Below are 15,969 nucleotides of genomic sequence, written 5' to 3'. Positions count from 1 at the left end.
TGCCTAACAGCATAGCTTCAAAATATGCTAAGACATAATCTGCAATTAACAGCTGGGGCTTTTAACGCTATCAATAATAGGTAGAACTAGTAGACAGAAAATGAGTAAGAAAAGCTAGAAGAAATAAATGTCACCAACCAACAGGATTTAATTGGCAATTACAGAACAGTCCACCCAACAAAAGCAAAATATATATTTTTTTCAAGTGTACCTGGAACGTTTGGCAAGATAGATCACATTCTGGGTCACTAAAACAAACCTTAAATTTTAAAGAATGGGCATTATAAAAAGTATATTTATATATTTTAAAGTTTATTTATTTTGAGAGAGAGAATCCCAAGCAGGCTTCACATGGTCAGCATGGAGACCGATGTAAGGCTGGAACTCACGAACCATGAGATCATGATCTGAGCCGAAACCAAGAGTCAGACGCTTAACTGACTAAGTCACCTAGGCACCGCATAGAAAGTATATTCTTAAACAATAATGTAATTAAATTAAAAACAAAAAAACGACAATAAGGTAACAGAAAAATAAGTAAACATTTAAAAATTAACACACTTTCATTAAATAATCCATGAGTCAGGGTGCCTGGGTGGCTCAGTCAGTTAGGAGTCTGACTTCAGCTCAGGTCATGATCTCGCAGTTGGTGGGTTCAAGTCTCGTGTCGGGCTCTGTGCTGACAGCTCAGAGCCTGAAGTCTGCTTCGGATTCTGTGTCTCCCTCTCTCTCTGCCCCTCCCCTGCTCATGCCCTCTCTCTCTCTCTCTCTCAAAAATAAACATTAAAGGGGCGCCTGGGTGGCGCAGTCGGTTAAGCGTCCGACTTCAGCCAGGTCACGATCTCGCGGTCCGTGAGTTCGAGCCCCGCGTCAGGCTCTGGGCTGATGGCTCAGAGCCTGGAGCCTGTTTCCGATTCTGTGTCTCCCTCTCTCTCTGCCCCTCCCCCGTTCATGCTCTGTCTCTCTCTGTCCCAAAAATAAATAAACGTTGAAAAAATATATATATAAACATTAAAATAAATAAATAAATAAATAAATAATCCATGAGTCAAAACTGAAGTCTCAAGGGAAATTTGAAAATATTTTGAAGATGAAAATCTAACATACCAATTATGGGTCGTAGCTAAAGCACTGCTTAGACATGTACGACATTAAATCTTTATATTAGAAAAGAAAGATTCCAAATCAGCATCTTCGCTTCCAACTTAAGAAACTAGAAAAAGAAGAGCAAAACAAACTCAAATCACAGAGAAAGAAAAACTAGAGCCAAGAACAGAAATCAATGAAATTGAAAATGGAAAATCAATGAAATCAAAAGCCAATTCTTGGTAAAAGCCAATTCATCACCAATAAAATAGATGAAACTCTCACAAGACTGACAAAGAAAAAAAATATGACATAAGTGACTGATATCAGGAATGAAAGAGGGGACATCAGCACCGACCCTGCAGACATTAAAAAGACAGTAAGGGAATACTACAGAGAACACTATACGCATAAACTCAATGACTCTGATGAAGTAGATCAGCTTCTTAAAAACAACAAACTGCCAAAACTCACCCAAGATGAAACAGAAGACCCGAAGAATCCTATAACTACTACAGGATTGAAATTTGTAGTTAAAAATATTCTGGAACAGAAATCTCTAGGCTCAGATAGTTTCACAAGTGACTTCTACCAAGTAAATCTAAAATATACAATTTATGATACTTTCAAAAATATGAAATACTTAAGTATAACTCTAACATAACATATACATGGTAAAAATTACCAAACGTTTATGAATGAAATCAAAGATGACGTAACTAGGGGTGCCTGGGTGGCTCAGTCGGTTAAGTGTCCAACTTCGGCTCAGGTCATGATCTCACAGTTCATGAGTTTGAGGCCCACGTCGGGCTCTGTGCTGACAGCTCAGAGCCTAGAGCCTGTTTCAGATTCTGTGCCTCCCTCTCTCTCTGCCCCTTCCCCATTCAAGCTCTGTCTCTGTCTCTCAAAAATAAATAAATGTTAAAAAAAAATAAAAAAGATGACCTAACTAGAGAGACATACAGCATTTGTGGGTTGTGAGACTTAATATACTAATGACACCAATTCTCTTCCACACTGATTATTTATTTAAAAAATTTTTTTAATGTTTATTTGTGGAAAAGAGGAGAGAGACAGTGCGAGCAGGGAGGGGCAGAGAGAGAGAGATACAGAATCGAAGCAGGCTCAGACTCCGAGCTGTCAACACAGGGCCTGAATCAGGGGTTGAACTCACGGACTGCGAGATCATGACCTGAGCTGAAGTCGGATGCTTAACCAACTGAGCCACTCAGGCACTCCCCACGCTGATTATTTAATAGTTATTTAATAAAATCCCAATCAAAATCCAGCAGGATTTTTTTTGTAGACACAGACAAGCTGATGCTAACATTTTAAACTTTTTAAAAATATATGTACTTATTTTGAGAGAGACAGAGCGTGCATGCGTACAAGCAGGAGAGGGGCAGAGAGAGAGGGAGAGAGAGAATCCCAAGCAGGCTCCGAGCCGTCAGTGCAGAGCCCCATGTGGGGCTCAATCCCACAACCATGAGATCATGACCTGGGCTAAAATTGAAAGTCAGACACTCAACTGACTGAGCCACCCAGATGCCTCCTGATGCTAATATTTTATGCAAAGGAACTAAATAGCTAAAACAATTTTGAAAAAAGAAAAACGCTGGAAGGATCTCATTACCTGCTTTTCAGACTTAATAAAGTTACAGTTGTCAAAGACAGTGCAGTGTTGGTGAATGAATAGATACTACAGGTGAATGCAGACTCACACAAATACGGCCAGCTGATTTTTGACAAAAATACAGCGGCAGTTTAACGGAGAAAGGGGTAGTTTTTCAAAAAATGATGTTGGAACAATTGCAGAACACTGTTCTACATCCACACAATGGACACAAACCTCATAGCTTATATAAAACGTAACTCAAAGTTGGTCATGGACCTAAATGTAAAGCCAGAAAACTTTTAGAAGACAATTTAGGAGAAAACCTACATGACCCTGGGTTTGGCAGCGCGGCACCAAAAGCACACGCACAAAAAGATCGGTAATTAGATTTTCTCAAAATTAAAAACTTTTGTCCTGTGAAAGACACTGTACCAAAAGAATGAAAAGACAAGTGACGGCCTGGGAGAAAATACCTGCAAATCACGTATCTCACAAGAGACTTCTATCCAGGATACATAAAGAACTTTCAAAATGCAACAATCAGAAAAGAAACAACCCAATTTAAAAATGCTCAAAAGACATGAAAAGACACTTGTCCAAAGATGAAATACAGATGACAAAGCAGCACACAGAGATGCATTTAACATCATCAGCCATCGGGAAATTGCAAATTATACCTACAATAAGCTAGCACAATACATCTATTAAGATGCAGAAAATCAAAACAGTGCTCGAGGATATGGAACCACCAGAACTCTCATCCACCGCTGGTGAAAAGGCAAAAATGGAGCAGCCACTCTGGAAGACGGTCTGGCGGTTTCTTATAAAGTTAAATGTACGCTTAGCATGTGACTCAGCGATCCCACTCTGGGTATTTGCCCTCGAGAAAGAAAAACTTCCGTTTACACATAAACCTGCACACGAAATGTTTATAGCAACTCCACTCACAATAGCCCAACACTGGAAACAACCCAAAAGTCTTTCAAGAGGTGAATGGATAAACACGGTGTGGTTCCGAAAATAAAATAAATACAAATGGATATAAGAAGAAACAGGCGGGGCGCACCTGGGTGGCTCAGTTGGTTAAGCGTCTGACATCGGCTCAGGTCATGATCCCGCGGTTTGTGAGTTCGAGCCCCGCGTCGGGCTCTGTGCTCACAGCTTGGAGCCTGGAGCCTGCTTTGGATTCTGTGTCTCCCCCTCTCTCTGCCCCTCCCCTGCTCACGCTCTGTGTCTCTCTGTCTCTCAATGATAAATAAACGTTAAAAAAAAGAAGAAGAAGAAACAAGCTCTTGATAAACACAGCAACTTGGATAAGTCTCAAAGACATTATGCTTAGTGGAAGAAGCCAGACTGAAAAGGTCACATACTCTGGGATTCCACGCATATGACAACCTCAACAAGACAACACTAGAGGAGTCCCCCTTATCTGCAGGAAAGACGGTCCAAGACCCCCAGTGGATGTCTGGGAACCCTCATCACGTGCTATGTTTTCTCCTAAACGTATATACCTGTAATACAGGTTAATACGTAAGTTACACACAGTAAGAGAAGAGCAACAAAGATCAAATGGGACAGTTATAACCACAAACTGTAATACAAGGTACGTGACTGCGCTCGCTCGTGCTCTCTCTCTAATACCTGTACCCGCCCTTCTTGTGACAGGTGAGACGAAAAACGCCTATGGGAGGAGATGCAGGTGAACAACACGGGCACTGGGATGTGGCGCTCTGACGCCAGTCAGGAGCAGGACCCCCGGGCCCAGGCCGCACAGGCTGGCAGAGAGGCGGCATGGAGCATGGGGCCTACTGGCTAGCGACGCGCGACGCGACCGGAGCAGCGGCTGCCAGGGGGTGGAGAGGCGGCAGGAGAGAGGTTTTAGAGGTGACACGTATCCTGATTATGGCAAAGGGGAACAAGAATCTCTATGTGGGCTAAAACTAATAGAAAAAAAGGTCAATTTGACTTAGTGAGAACTTAAAAAATAAAACCAAAGGAAAAAGCAAACACGCACAAACAGAAAAGAAACCTAAGAAAACCAGCTGCAGGAGAGCCGCGACTGCTCTCGGTGCGACGGGAGGACCGTGTGCATTTGTGAACTTACAGCGTGAGGCCCAAAAGGACAGTGGATCGTGAGTGAGGCGGTCTTTCTGAATACGGATCCCTGCGCTTTCCAACCTCCCCCCTGCTTTACACAGCAACGCCCACAAGGCCCCTGCGTGGACCCCCAACAAGAACAGAAGCTAAGGAAGCCTGAACGAGCGCCAGCTGCACCGCGGCCTGACTGCTGCGGATCTGCCGTCACCCAGAAAGTAACGGCTTCCCAGGGCTCTGCTGCTGTTCAAAGTCTGCTTGTTCTCACGTCAATCGTGCAGAAGACAACATTTTTCCACCAGAGGAAAAGAAAGGAGAGGAAGCCCTACCAAGAGGTTGACGGACTCGATGACGTCCAAGAACACCTCGTTCTTCCGGTACTTGATGCCCTCAGACCGCCAGGACACTGCGTTGGTGACGGTGGCTGGGGGCCTTGGGGCCCCCGTCTCCAGCTTGTGGCCTTCCTGGGTGATGTACCTGTGGGACCAGGCCCAGAGTTGAGGAGCTCAGGCACGGACATTCCGAAAACAGCCCCTCCTGGTGGCAGGCTCCAGTTTCACCTGGGCCGTTTAACACAAGAATGTCAGGATTTCCAAAAAGCCCCAAAAAACTCAAGTGACCATGAGCACAGAGCGCTCACTTAGGCCGGGGTGGGGGAGGGGCAAGGAGCGGGCACGGGAGGGACCACAGGGAGTGTGCGCCAGGTGCCACGGCCACGTGCAGAGGGGACTGAGTCCCTGGAGGGGAGCTGGCGACCCCGACCCCCCCCCCCCCCCGGGGAACAACGCACGAGATGCAGACGTGGGCCAGTTCTCTGAGTAACCCTTGCCCCGTGTAAATGGGGAGCGGCGCCTCTGACGGAGAATGGAGAAAAGGGGAGCTGCTCCCGCGGGGCTGGGTTCACAGAAAGTGCTCGATCCGTGTGCCCCGGTGTGAAGGGCAGGATGGCGAAGAAGGACGCGTTTCTCTCTCAGCCTCAGTTACGTGAGTGGAAACAAAGGCGGTCACTCCCTGATAACCAGGCATCCAGTGCACCGCCCTGAACAATGCTCACGTTGTGCAGGGACGCGGAGCGGCCAAGAATCCAAAACCGCCCAACAGAAACCACAAAGGCAAGGAGACAGGGTGGCGGCACAGGGCGCGAAGGCACGCTCGCTTCCCCCAGCCCCAAGCCTGGGTCCCCACCGCACCCACTCACTCCTGCAGGATCTTGCTGTCGGTGGTCTGGGGGTAGCCGAAGTCCATGAGCTCATCCAGCAGCTCGTAGATGATGACAAAGTTGTCACGGATGCTCTCCTCCTCCAGTTCCTTGAAGTACTCTGAAAACACCTGGGCGGGGGCGGCGGGGGGCTGAGACGCGGGAGGGGGACCGCCCGCACAAACCCACTTGTCCTTCATGCCCCAGGGCCCAGAACCAACAGCCCTCTTGCCCACAAGCTGCATCTACCCACGTTCCAGGCTTGGCGACATGCCACAGACACGACCTCAGACTCAGGGGCCGCGGCAGGACAGCGACGGCTGCCCGTGAGGCAAGTCGCGGGCTGCAGGCAGTGCGGGCGTCCTCCGGGGGCCTGGTCAGAAGCCCTGCATCTCCACTCCCGAGGGTCCCTCTCTCCTCTCCTCCCTGACAGTCACCCCCAGTCTGGCTAGGGCCCCATCTGAGCTTCTCTTCAATCCCTGCTGTGAACAGTCACCCTTTGCCTCTGAGCTACAAGTGACTCAGATGAGGGGCAAGAGCCACTGGAGACAGAACCAGTGGCTCTTCCGGACTCTTCCGAGCCCCCTGGGCCACGGACACATGTCCCCCAGTTCAACAGAAAATGAAGTCGACCGAACAAGGGAAGGGAGAAAAGTTTCGTTAGCACCCACACCAAAGGAAAGTCACAGGAAATGCCAGACACGGCAGGAAGGAGAACGTTCTTCCCACCCTCTCGGACCTCCGGTGCCCCTCTTTACTCCTGCGACAGGGCCACCGCCCTGGCACGAAAGCCTACTCCTCAGCCTGCACTCAGGGCTTCCCAGGGGGACACATACTCTCCCGCCCCCATGTCTCCACGGCCCAGACCAGTCCCCCCGTGTTCAGCACCAGTGACTCCTGAGCTAGCTGCACGTGGTACCACCTGAGGGCTCACCGCAGGCCTCCCGGGTCCGATCCTCCATTTCCCTCAACCCCACGGCTCCTGCCCCAGCCCGGTCCCTCCATTTCTGCTCTGGAAGCCTGCAGCAACCTCCTCGCTGGCCTCCTTGTTGCCTTCAAGTTTCCCTCCACTTAGCAGCCACGGAGCCGATCTCAACTCCAATCAGGTCTCATCAGTCCCCCGCTTAAAGTCGCCCGCCATCTCTCGTCAGGAACAAAATCAAAACTCACTAAGTCCTGTTTGCCCCCAACCCTGCAGCCCAGCCCCACCCACACCTTGCTGATCGCAGCCCCCCACGGGCCCCAGGCACACTGGCCAGCCCGATGCTCCCGACCGGACCACACGCACTGTGGCCCCAGGGCCTCTGCCTGCGCTGCTCTCGCACCTCCCCACCTCTGCGCAGAACTGGCTGCTCTGCCCTCCTCCCGGCTAGCCTACCTCCCTAAACTCGGCCTCTCAGCGGGCCACCCTCCACCCTCCCACAGCCAGCTGTGGGGCGTACCTGTCCCTCCTGAGGCCCGGGCGCACCGACCTGCCCTGAGCTCCACCTCCTGCTCACTTTCCTCCCCTCGTCAGGGCAGAGGGACACTAAGGCCATGGAGTCCCACACGCAGGGCAGCTGGAGCTCCCCTTCCCATTCCCTGGGGTTCCAGCCCCGAACTCCCCAGGAGTGCCCCCGCCCTCGAGCACACAGCAAAGCCAGGGCGACCCTCCCCGGGTCAACTCACCTGCACCACCTTATAAAGGAAGGAGAACACCAGCGACACACATGCGTTCTTCTTGGAGGTAGCAACCACTGCATGGCGGCCACGGTTAAGGAGAGTTCAGAGGCCCAGACTGCTGCCTCACAGACCCCGACTCACCCCGCGTCTCGGAAGGACCCCCACCCCCACCCCCGGCTCAGAACCTCCCTCCACCCCGCCCCCAGCCATTCACCAGGCCTTCAGTGGGCTACTGGGTCGGAGCCAGGCCTGGGACAGGCAGTCGCCAGACGTGGTCCCAAACCCCAGGAAGCGCTCGATGACAGAGAGGCAGCAGGGGGCACCGAGAGCCCGCCCCAGCTGCTGGGGCGGGGTGGGGGCTGCCCCGAGGAGGTGATATCTGCGCTGAGAGCTCTAGCCCAGGGTGGGCAGGCAGCGTGCGGCTCATTCCGGGAGCAGAAGGCAGGACTGCGATGATTGGTCCTTCCCCAGAAGCCAACGGCTTGTGTGACCCCCAGCAGGCTCCAGAGGAGGCAGCCAGGGCCGACGCTGGGTCTGGCCCTTCCTGCAAGCCTTGGCCCCTAAAGCAAACCTTTTTAATGGAGCCCCATTTTCTCACTTGCTGGATGGGCGCCCGGCAGCAGAGTCGCTGAAGCAAGGTGTGCGAAGTGCGTGGCACAGACGCCCCTCCGACATCATCACGGGGCAGCATGTCCTGGACACTCCCTGCTCTTTCCCTCAAGGGCCTCGAGCCCCCCGGGGAGGCCGGTTCCTCCCCCGCAGGCACAGGGGCTGCGCCCTGGCCGTGGCCGTTCATGACACACCTGGCCTGCCCGGCCCCAGGGCTGAGCTGGGAGCTGCAGGTGACAGGGACAGCAGGGGCCACGTCCACCTCACTTCCTGCCAGGAGCCGGGACCCACGTATCAGGTGCTGGGCCTCCAGCCCAGGTCGCATGCCTTCGGGTGCTAAGGAGGACCAGTGGGCACCGCAAGGCTGGGCCGGCCGGAGACCGTCACCGGACAGCAGAACTAGCGACAGGCCGGGGAGGCCGGGGGCGCTGGGGGCGCCGGGCAGCGGCACCCGGAGGGGTGAGCCACCGCTGTCTCCTCCCCGCTGCCCACACGTGGAGCCAGGGCCCAACTGGAAACTGGTCTGACGGCTCCCACTGGGCTCACACCCCCCGCCCCACCCCCCCACCCCCCGCACCTGGGCACCCCCCCGCCCAGACCCGGGCGCCTTCACCGTCGTCCAGCTTCCGGGTTCCAAGCCACCTGCGGTACTCTGAGTACTCTGCGAGCAGCCCCCCGGGCCTTCCAGAGAGGTGAGGGAGAAACAGAGGCGGGGCAGGAGCTGGACCTCAGGGACCCAGACAGGATGGTAGCAGGTCCTGCACCTCCACTGCAGTCCGACCGGGGCTTTCTGGCCCCCTCCCCCTCCCCACTCCCACTCCGGCTTCCCTGCAGCCTGGCCTCTGCTCAGCGGCCAGAAACCTTCAGAAAATGCAAATCTGATTTTGTGTCACCCCACCCCCCACCCCCTAAAACCCCCAGAAGGCTTCCCATCACATCTACGGTGACGTCCCTTGAGACCCCACAGCGTTGCTGACCACTTGGGCCTGCTCCCACCACATACCCCTTCCCGGTGTTCTCGCCACCCCTCCTGCAGCTTTCAGAATGAGCTCGTTCCTTCTGCAGAGCCTCTGCCCAGGTCTATCGCTCCTGGCGTCTGCCCACTGCTCTGGATGGTGGACACCTGGCCTTCCTGCAGGGCTCCTCTGGGTGTCACCTCCTCAGGGAAGCCTTCCTGGGTCCCCAGACTAGATGAGGTCCCCTGCCACACCCTCTCCTCGCCCAGCTCCCGTCACACTTGCCACCGTGTTCTCCGTTCATCTCTTCAGGCCGCAGGGAGCTCCGGGAGGGTGTGCCCGACGGCCCTTGCTGTGCCCGAGCCAGCCCCGGGCCAGGTGCCGGCCACTCTCGGTTGCCTGCGGGCCCACACACGTGCACACGCACACACCCACGCAGGAGGCCCCCGGGAGCTCCCCCGCAAAGGGATACGATACAGATTGTTGTGCTTGATCCACATGAAGCGGACTCCCCCGTGGGCCAGGATGGGCGACAGCATCCCTTCCTCCTCCTTCTCCATCAGGATGGGCATGAAGTGCTCCACCTCGGACATGTCCACGTCGCCACGGTAGTTCCGGCAGATGAGCACCTAGGCGGGGGTGGGAGGTGAGGCTGCTTCCATCTGGAGGCCCACAGCCAGATGCGTGCGGTGGGGCGTGAGACGCGCCAACCTCCCTTGCCGCAAGGACCCCACTCACACCCCTGGCCATCAGAGACTCCAGGCCGCGCTGACCTCTATCCCCCAGGGAATCCCTCAAGGAGCGCATTTCCCAGAGTGAACTCCCCAGGGGCCAACTGGGTTCCTCGTGGGGGAAAGCAATACGAGGTCGCAGTCCAGAACTCAGTCAACTGGGAGATGCCAGGTGAAAACAACATCCTGTAGGGTCTCACTGCAGACCTTCTCAGAGCCTTTCCTATGCTAATGCACTCTGCTCTTCTGCCTGTGTCAGGGTACCCAATCAGGGGACACTGCTGAGTGTTCACATCCACTAAAAGCCACCTGTGGCCAAGACTCGCACACAAACGTTCACTGCGGCTTTATTTTAAATAGACCCAGAGACTGGGGGCGCCTGGGTGGCTCGGTCAGTTGAGTGTCCAGCTCTTGATTTTGGCTCAAGTCATAATCTTATGGTTAGTGAGTTCGAGCCCCTCGTTGGGCTCTGTGCTGACAACGCTGAGCCTGCTTGGGATCTTCTCCGTCTCCCTCTCTCTCTGCCCCTTCCCAGCTCATGCACACGCACGCTCTCTCTCTCTCCAAATAATTAAATAAACTTTATAAATAGATAAACAGATCGATCGACAGATCCAGACTAGAGTGAGCACCAATGTCCTTCAACAGGCGACCAGAAACAAGAACTGTGTCCATCCTGGAACGCAACTCAGCCACAAGAAGGAAAGACCACTGACTCGAGCCACAGCATGAGGGTCTATCAAGACCCCTGGGCCAGGTGAGCCACCAGACAAGACAGCAAGTCCCATATCCTGTCCCACATAAAACCCACTTACATAAAACCCTCACCGATGGTGACAGAAAAGTGGTGGCTTTCTGGGAACGGGCTGGACACAAGGGGCGTGAGGAAGCTTTAGGGGGTGACAGGGTGTGTGCTTCTGGCTTCCTGGGTATATACAATGACCGAACGCACCACGCTGTGCGCTGGAATAAACGCAGCTGGGTACACGTCCATCACGCCTCCCTGAAGGAACAAGGAGGCAGCCTGAAGCTCCGCCAGGCTGAGCAAGGCTCCATCTGGAGACGCCGCCTACAGCTGCCACCGCTCTCGTGAGCTCATGTGGGCAGCAGCTGCAGGGCCCGGCTACGTGCGTGCGGAGATCGGCCTTGCTGAGCTGACCAAGCTGGGAGCTGCCTGCGTCACAACCTGGGCTTTTGTAAAATCCGTGGTCGTCATTGTTTCAAGCCAGGAGAGAAGGAGAGAATCAAAACGAGAACCTCCTTCCTGGCTTCTCTTTCGTGGTCCGTGCCCTCTTCCTGCTGAGGTTCACAAGGCCGCTTAGGGCCTCTTAGGCACCCAGTGGGACAGCCAGGCCCGGACTGAGGGACTCCCATGTCCCCTCTCCTGTGCTCCTTGCCCAGAATCTATACTGACCGGCCACGAGGTGGGGCCACTATTTTTACAGAGATGCCCAGTGATGCCTAGAACTCTGGCACCAGCCGCCTGAGGTCACAGCCAGCAAAGCTGAGTCCAGATCCTAACCAGTTTTCACCCCCTGCACGGCCCCTTCTGCTCCCTAACACTGCTTTCCTGGGCTTCCCAAGGCCCCACCTTCCTTCTCAGGTATATGACTTTGGGGACTGTCGCTGGCAGGGAGCCTCAAGGCCCCTAGTGCTCAAACGAAAGAGGAAGCATTTGTTTTGCTTGCCTTCGTGTCCAGGGCTCCGGAGAGGTCCACTCACCCACCCAGCACACACCGCGGGCCCCTCTGCCGCACACCATGCTGGGCCCAGGGACCAGAGGTGACCAAAACAAACAGGGTCTCTGAACTGGGACGCCAACTTAGGAGAAGCTGAGAGCCTCCCAAGGGTGTGACCTTCACACTGAGGCCTGAAGGGACAGGTGCTACACAGGCAGAGGGACGGTGGTGGCTGAAGCCGCGGGACAGAACAGGGGTGCAGTCCAGGGGGAGACCTTGGAGCACTGGTCGGCGGGGCGTGAGGACGGTCTTGGAGCCTGGGCCGCAGGCCCCAGGTGAGAGAGCAGAGGACAGGTTGAAGGGAGACAGGCAATGCTGAGGTGACAAACCTCTATCCCCACGGCTGCTCTGTCCATCTCACCCCTCTGCCCCCACCCCAGCTCACTCCATTCCGGCCATCCTGGTCCCCCAGCTGCTCTCTGAGCCATCCACATCTACTCCTGCCTCGAGGCCTTTGCACTTGCAGTTCTCTCTGTCCAGGATGCCTGGGCCTCTTCTAATTTCTCAAGCCTCACCAAAGATGGCACCTCCTCCAAGAAGTCTTCCCTGCTTGCCCTGCCTGAAAGGTCATAACCTGTCCACTTTTCCTTCACTGCCCACTACACTGCTGCACTATAACCCCTATCCTCCTTTACGGTCTGTCCCTTCCACCAGAGTCTAACACTCCCTGAGAACAGTGACCACTTCCATCTCATTCACGGCTGTGTCCCAGAGCCCACAACAGAGCCTGACCCCAGTGGGTGCTCAGGAAATGTCTGTGGAGTGAACACGAAGGTGAGGAGAGGACGGAGGCCAGGATAATGCCCAGGTCTCCAACGAGGACAGTCGCATGGATGGCGGTGTCGCTCAATGAGGTGGGAGAGAGCAGGTCTGCGGTGGAGGGAGAGCAGGTGAGAGAGAGCAAGTCTGGGGAGAGAGTTCAGGGCAAAGGCCAGGTTTGTGGCAGCTGTAGGACCTCCGAGGTGTCCCAGAGAACAATGCATCTCTAGAGCAGTCCTCTGGGATGCGGCACACATCGAGTCACTGGCACACTGGTGAGAATCAAAGCAGACCCGAAGAGAGGGGCAGTGTCAGGGGGCCGCCCAGGCCCGAGCAGGAGGGGCTGACATCCAAGGGGAGGGGCCAGGAGACTCGACAGAAATGGGCAAAACGAGAGAGAGCGGCAACTCAGAGGCCAATGGACACCCGCTGAGGAGTGTGGTTGTGATGTCAGAAACTGCAGAGAAACAAGAAAGATAAGGGCCAAGAAGCGTCCACGGACGGCCTTCTAGCAGCCAAATGTGGCCATGCTGGTTTCCTTGCGCTCAGAGGTTCCGGGCGGCTGGCAGACAGACATGTTGTCGTGAATTTCCTAATGTGCCTTACCTTATTTTTTGCTAAAAACGGTCCGCACAAAAGGTCGTTTCAAGACCTGAGGTCCAAGGGCATGGAGTAACAAATGGCACGATGGCTGCTGAGAGCGGGAGGCAAGCCCGCGGCTGCCCTGGGAGCTTCCCAAAAGGCAGGTCTGATCACGCTCCTCCGAGGCTTCAATCTCCTCCAGTGGCTCCTCCTTCCTGGGATCAGAGCAGTCCCCTCTGCTCCTCACGCCCACCTGGACATCCTCGACCACCCACGGCCACACCGGTGCCACCCTCCAGGCTCCAGCATTCCCCAGGGCTGCTGGCCCGCCAGCCCCAGCAGGCTGCCCCCGACTCTTCAGGCCTACTGCGGTGACTCCTTGTCCAGCTGACTGTCACCTGGTCCTATGGCACCTCCCTCCTCCAGGTGGCCTTCTGTAACTACTTCTGCAGCCAAAATCGAGGTTGGCAACCATATTACCTAGGGCCTTGTCCATGCCCTTGCAGCTACCTAGATCTGACCACCTGCATCCATCAGCTTCCATGTGTCTCCCCACCTCAAGGCCCTCGATGGGGTTAAGCAGGACTGTGGGCCATGGGGGGGGTAGTGAGCCCGTCTTAAGCGTCTGCTCAGAGAGCTCGCACAACAACACCATAAAAGCCTCGGGTGAGCAATGATGGAAACAAGGCGCAGAGAGAAGTTACTTTGCCTGGGGTTACACAGCTGAGCAGCAGAGGTGGGTTTTGAACTCAGCCATGAGTTTTGAACTCCACAGTCATCGTGAGATAGGCAGCACTGGGCTTGGTGGCATGCTAGGTGCTCGGGAAATGTTTGCTGAATGAGTGATCTGAGATAAGGCAGCCTCTGGGAACTCTGGGGACCCAGTGGCCAGGACGGCAGCAAGAACACGTGCCACAAGGGCTCTGGGAACGCTGCACCCACCCAGCCCCTGGTGTGCCCTGTGACTGATCCCTTGCTTGAGGCCTGAGGAAGGGAGCCCAGCACCAGGCCTCACTAGCTGTTGACTTTGGGTGGCATCCAGGGCAGGCAACCCACTCAAGGGACTCCTGGAAAGTTCTAGAGCCAGGGACTCCGGGAGGGGAGCAGGAAGGGATAGCCACTTCACCTCTTCACTCCCCACGGCTTCTGAGCTAACTCTTGCCTGCCCCACCAAGGCCTGACACCCACCCCTCTCTCTCTCTTGGTGATCCACGCGGGGCTTGGTTAACATTGTACTGTTCCTGTAACTCCCAGATACAAGAGCCCAATACTCACTTGCCTTCCAGACTGGACGGACCGGGGGAAAAAGCAGCAGCCCACTGTGAAAGGCTTGGAGATCCCTCCTCTAAGAGGTTTTCCCAGATTCCCCTGGGAATGGCACTTGGGTCCTAATTAAATTGCCCACCTCTTCCTTCAGGTCTCAGCCAGATTTCTCCCTCCTTCCCGGAAGCCCTCCCTGACCCCCAGCCCGGCACAGTGTCCTATTACATCCTCACTGCTTCATCACTGCACCCAACATTGATTTGTACTTTGTGAGATCAGTGTCCCTTTCTCCCACCAGACTGTGAGCTCCAGAAGGACAAGGACAACTCCGATTTTGCTCACCAAAAGCAGCCCAAGCCTAAACACCCTGTATGGCACTTGGCAGGTGCCTCCCAAATACCAGCCGACTCCTAGACCTGCCACTCTGTAACTGGTATGACCTGGGGCAAGTTGCACACCTGTGTGCCTCAGTTTCTCCCTCTGTAAAATGACCCTCCCATCACCCACTTCACTCAACCCTCGTAACTCGGTGTCACACTGAACGTTAAGAAATTTTTACAGGGACTGGCAAAGAAAAGTCTAAGTATAAACAGGGGGCAGGGCTGGCCCGAGGGCACACTGTCCCCGACACGCCTCACCACCTTGGGCCAAGGGTCGCACGGCACCTGAGAGCCAGTCCTGGCTTCGAAGCCTGATGCGGGCCGCTCTCCCCGCCGCCTCGGGTTCCCGGATGCCCCCACGGAGGCTTGAGAACCCGGCCCATGGTGGGGGGGGGGGGGGTCAGTGCAGCTGCGTTACCTAGCAACAGGGCGGGGCTCGAGGATCGAAGTCCCCGCCTGGTACCCTAGCAACAGGGTGGGGGCCTCAGGTGAGGTCTACAGGCCTCCCTGCCTAAGACTAGGGTGGGTCCCATTGGCCGGTTACCAAGCAACAGGATGGGTCTCACCCCCCCACCCAGGGGCGAGGCCCCTCCGGTTGCCTGGCAACGGGGAGGGTGCGGAGCCATCTGTACCTTGCCCTTTAGGTCCAGCACGTAGACGGCGCTGGCGGACATGACGGCTGCGGGAAGCCTCGGCAACTGCCGAGGGCGGCGGCGACGGCGGGGACTGCCGGGCGTTGAGCAAGGCCGGGCGTGCCCCGCGACAGTTCGCCTCCACTTCCGGCCCGGGAAGCCGCGCGCGAACCGTTATGTCCGGCCGGGGAGGGGCTGCCAGGAAGGCGCAGGCGCGAGGCGGGTACGCGCAGGCGCGGTACGTCCGATGTGCCCTTATTTCCCGCTCCGGCCTCAAGCATCCCGGAAGTAAGGCCCAGAGGGGCGGGCCTGGGCGGCGCCAGGCGGGGCTGATTGAAACGAGGCCCTCTCTGGCTGCCAGGCTGGGAGACAAGCCAGGGCAGCTGGAAACCCCGCCCCGCCTTCGTTGGCCAAGTTAGGTGACATACCGTCGGTGGAACCCCACCTGGGGCCCAGCCCCATGAAACTCCTAGCCTGGTGAGGGAGTCTAGGAAACAAATACAGTTACCAACTGTAATATGCTTTATAGGGGGAGGGTAAGGTGGTTGTTACCTTGAAAAGAGGTCAAACAAACTCTGAATAGCAATCAAGTCTTACCAAGGGTCACGACCTGTCACCTGTCAGTGTCAACACTCATCAGAGCTTGTTTATTGCCTGGAATGA

General features: G+C 55.2%; 1 protein-coding gene across 2 annotated transcripts in view; it reads right to left on the bottom strand.

Moving 5' to 3' along the window:
- Positions 1 to 15,445, bottom strand: part of AP1M1 (adaptor related protein complex 1 subunit mu 1) — a 30,303-nt gene extending 14,858 nt beyond the window's left edge. The window contains exons 1-6 of one of the 2 annotated variants that reach the window (XM_047095337.1): positions 15,307 to 15,374; positions 13,056 to 13,246; positions 9,693 to 9,849; positions 7,662 to 7,729; positions 5,994 to 6,124; positions 5,125 to 5,272 (exon numbers count right to left, since the gene is read on the bottom strand). In XM_047095337.1, the coding sequence (XP_046951293.1) occupies positions 5,125 to 5,272; positions 5,994 to 6,124; positions 7,662 to 7,729; positions 9,693 to 9,813 (468 nt within the window). In that variant the 5' untranslated portion in view covers positions 9,814 to 9,849; positions 13,056 to 13,246; positions 15,307 to 15,374. Of the gene's footprint in view, positions 1 to 5,124; positions 5,273 to 5,993; positions 6,125 to 7,661; positions 7,730 to 9,692; positions 9,850 to 13,055; positions 13,247 to 15,306 lie in introns of both variants that reach the window. The other variant, XM_047095336.1, reaches the window with a different exon arrangement.
- Positions 15,446 to 15,969: the final 524 nt, after the last annotated feature.

This window comes from Lynx rufus, unplaced genomic scaffold (assembly GCF_022079265.1).
Source record: "Lynx rufus isolate CCGP_SWC_20201006 ecotype Redwood Valley unplaced genomic scaffold, mLynRuf1.p SCAF_4, whole genome shotgun sequence".
NCBI classification, from domain to species: domain Eukaryota; kingdom Metazoa; phylum Chordata; class Mammalia; order Carnivora; family Felidae; genus Lynx; species Lynx rufus.
The sequence above is the reverse complement of the archived record's forward strand: the minus strand, read 5'-3'. Positions and strand labels throughout refer to the sequence as shown.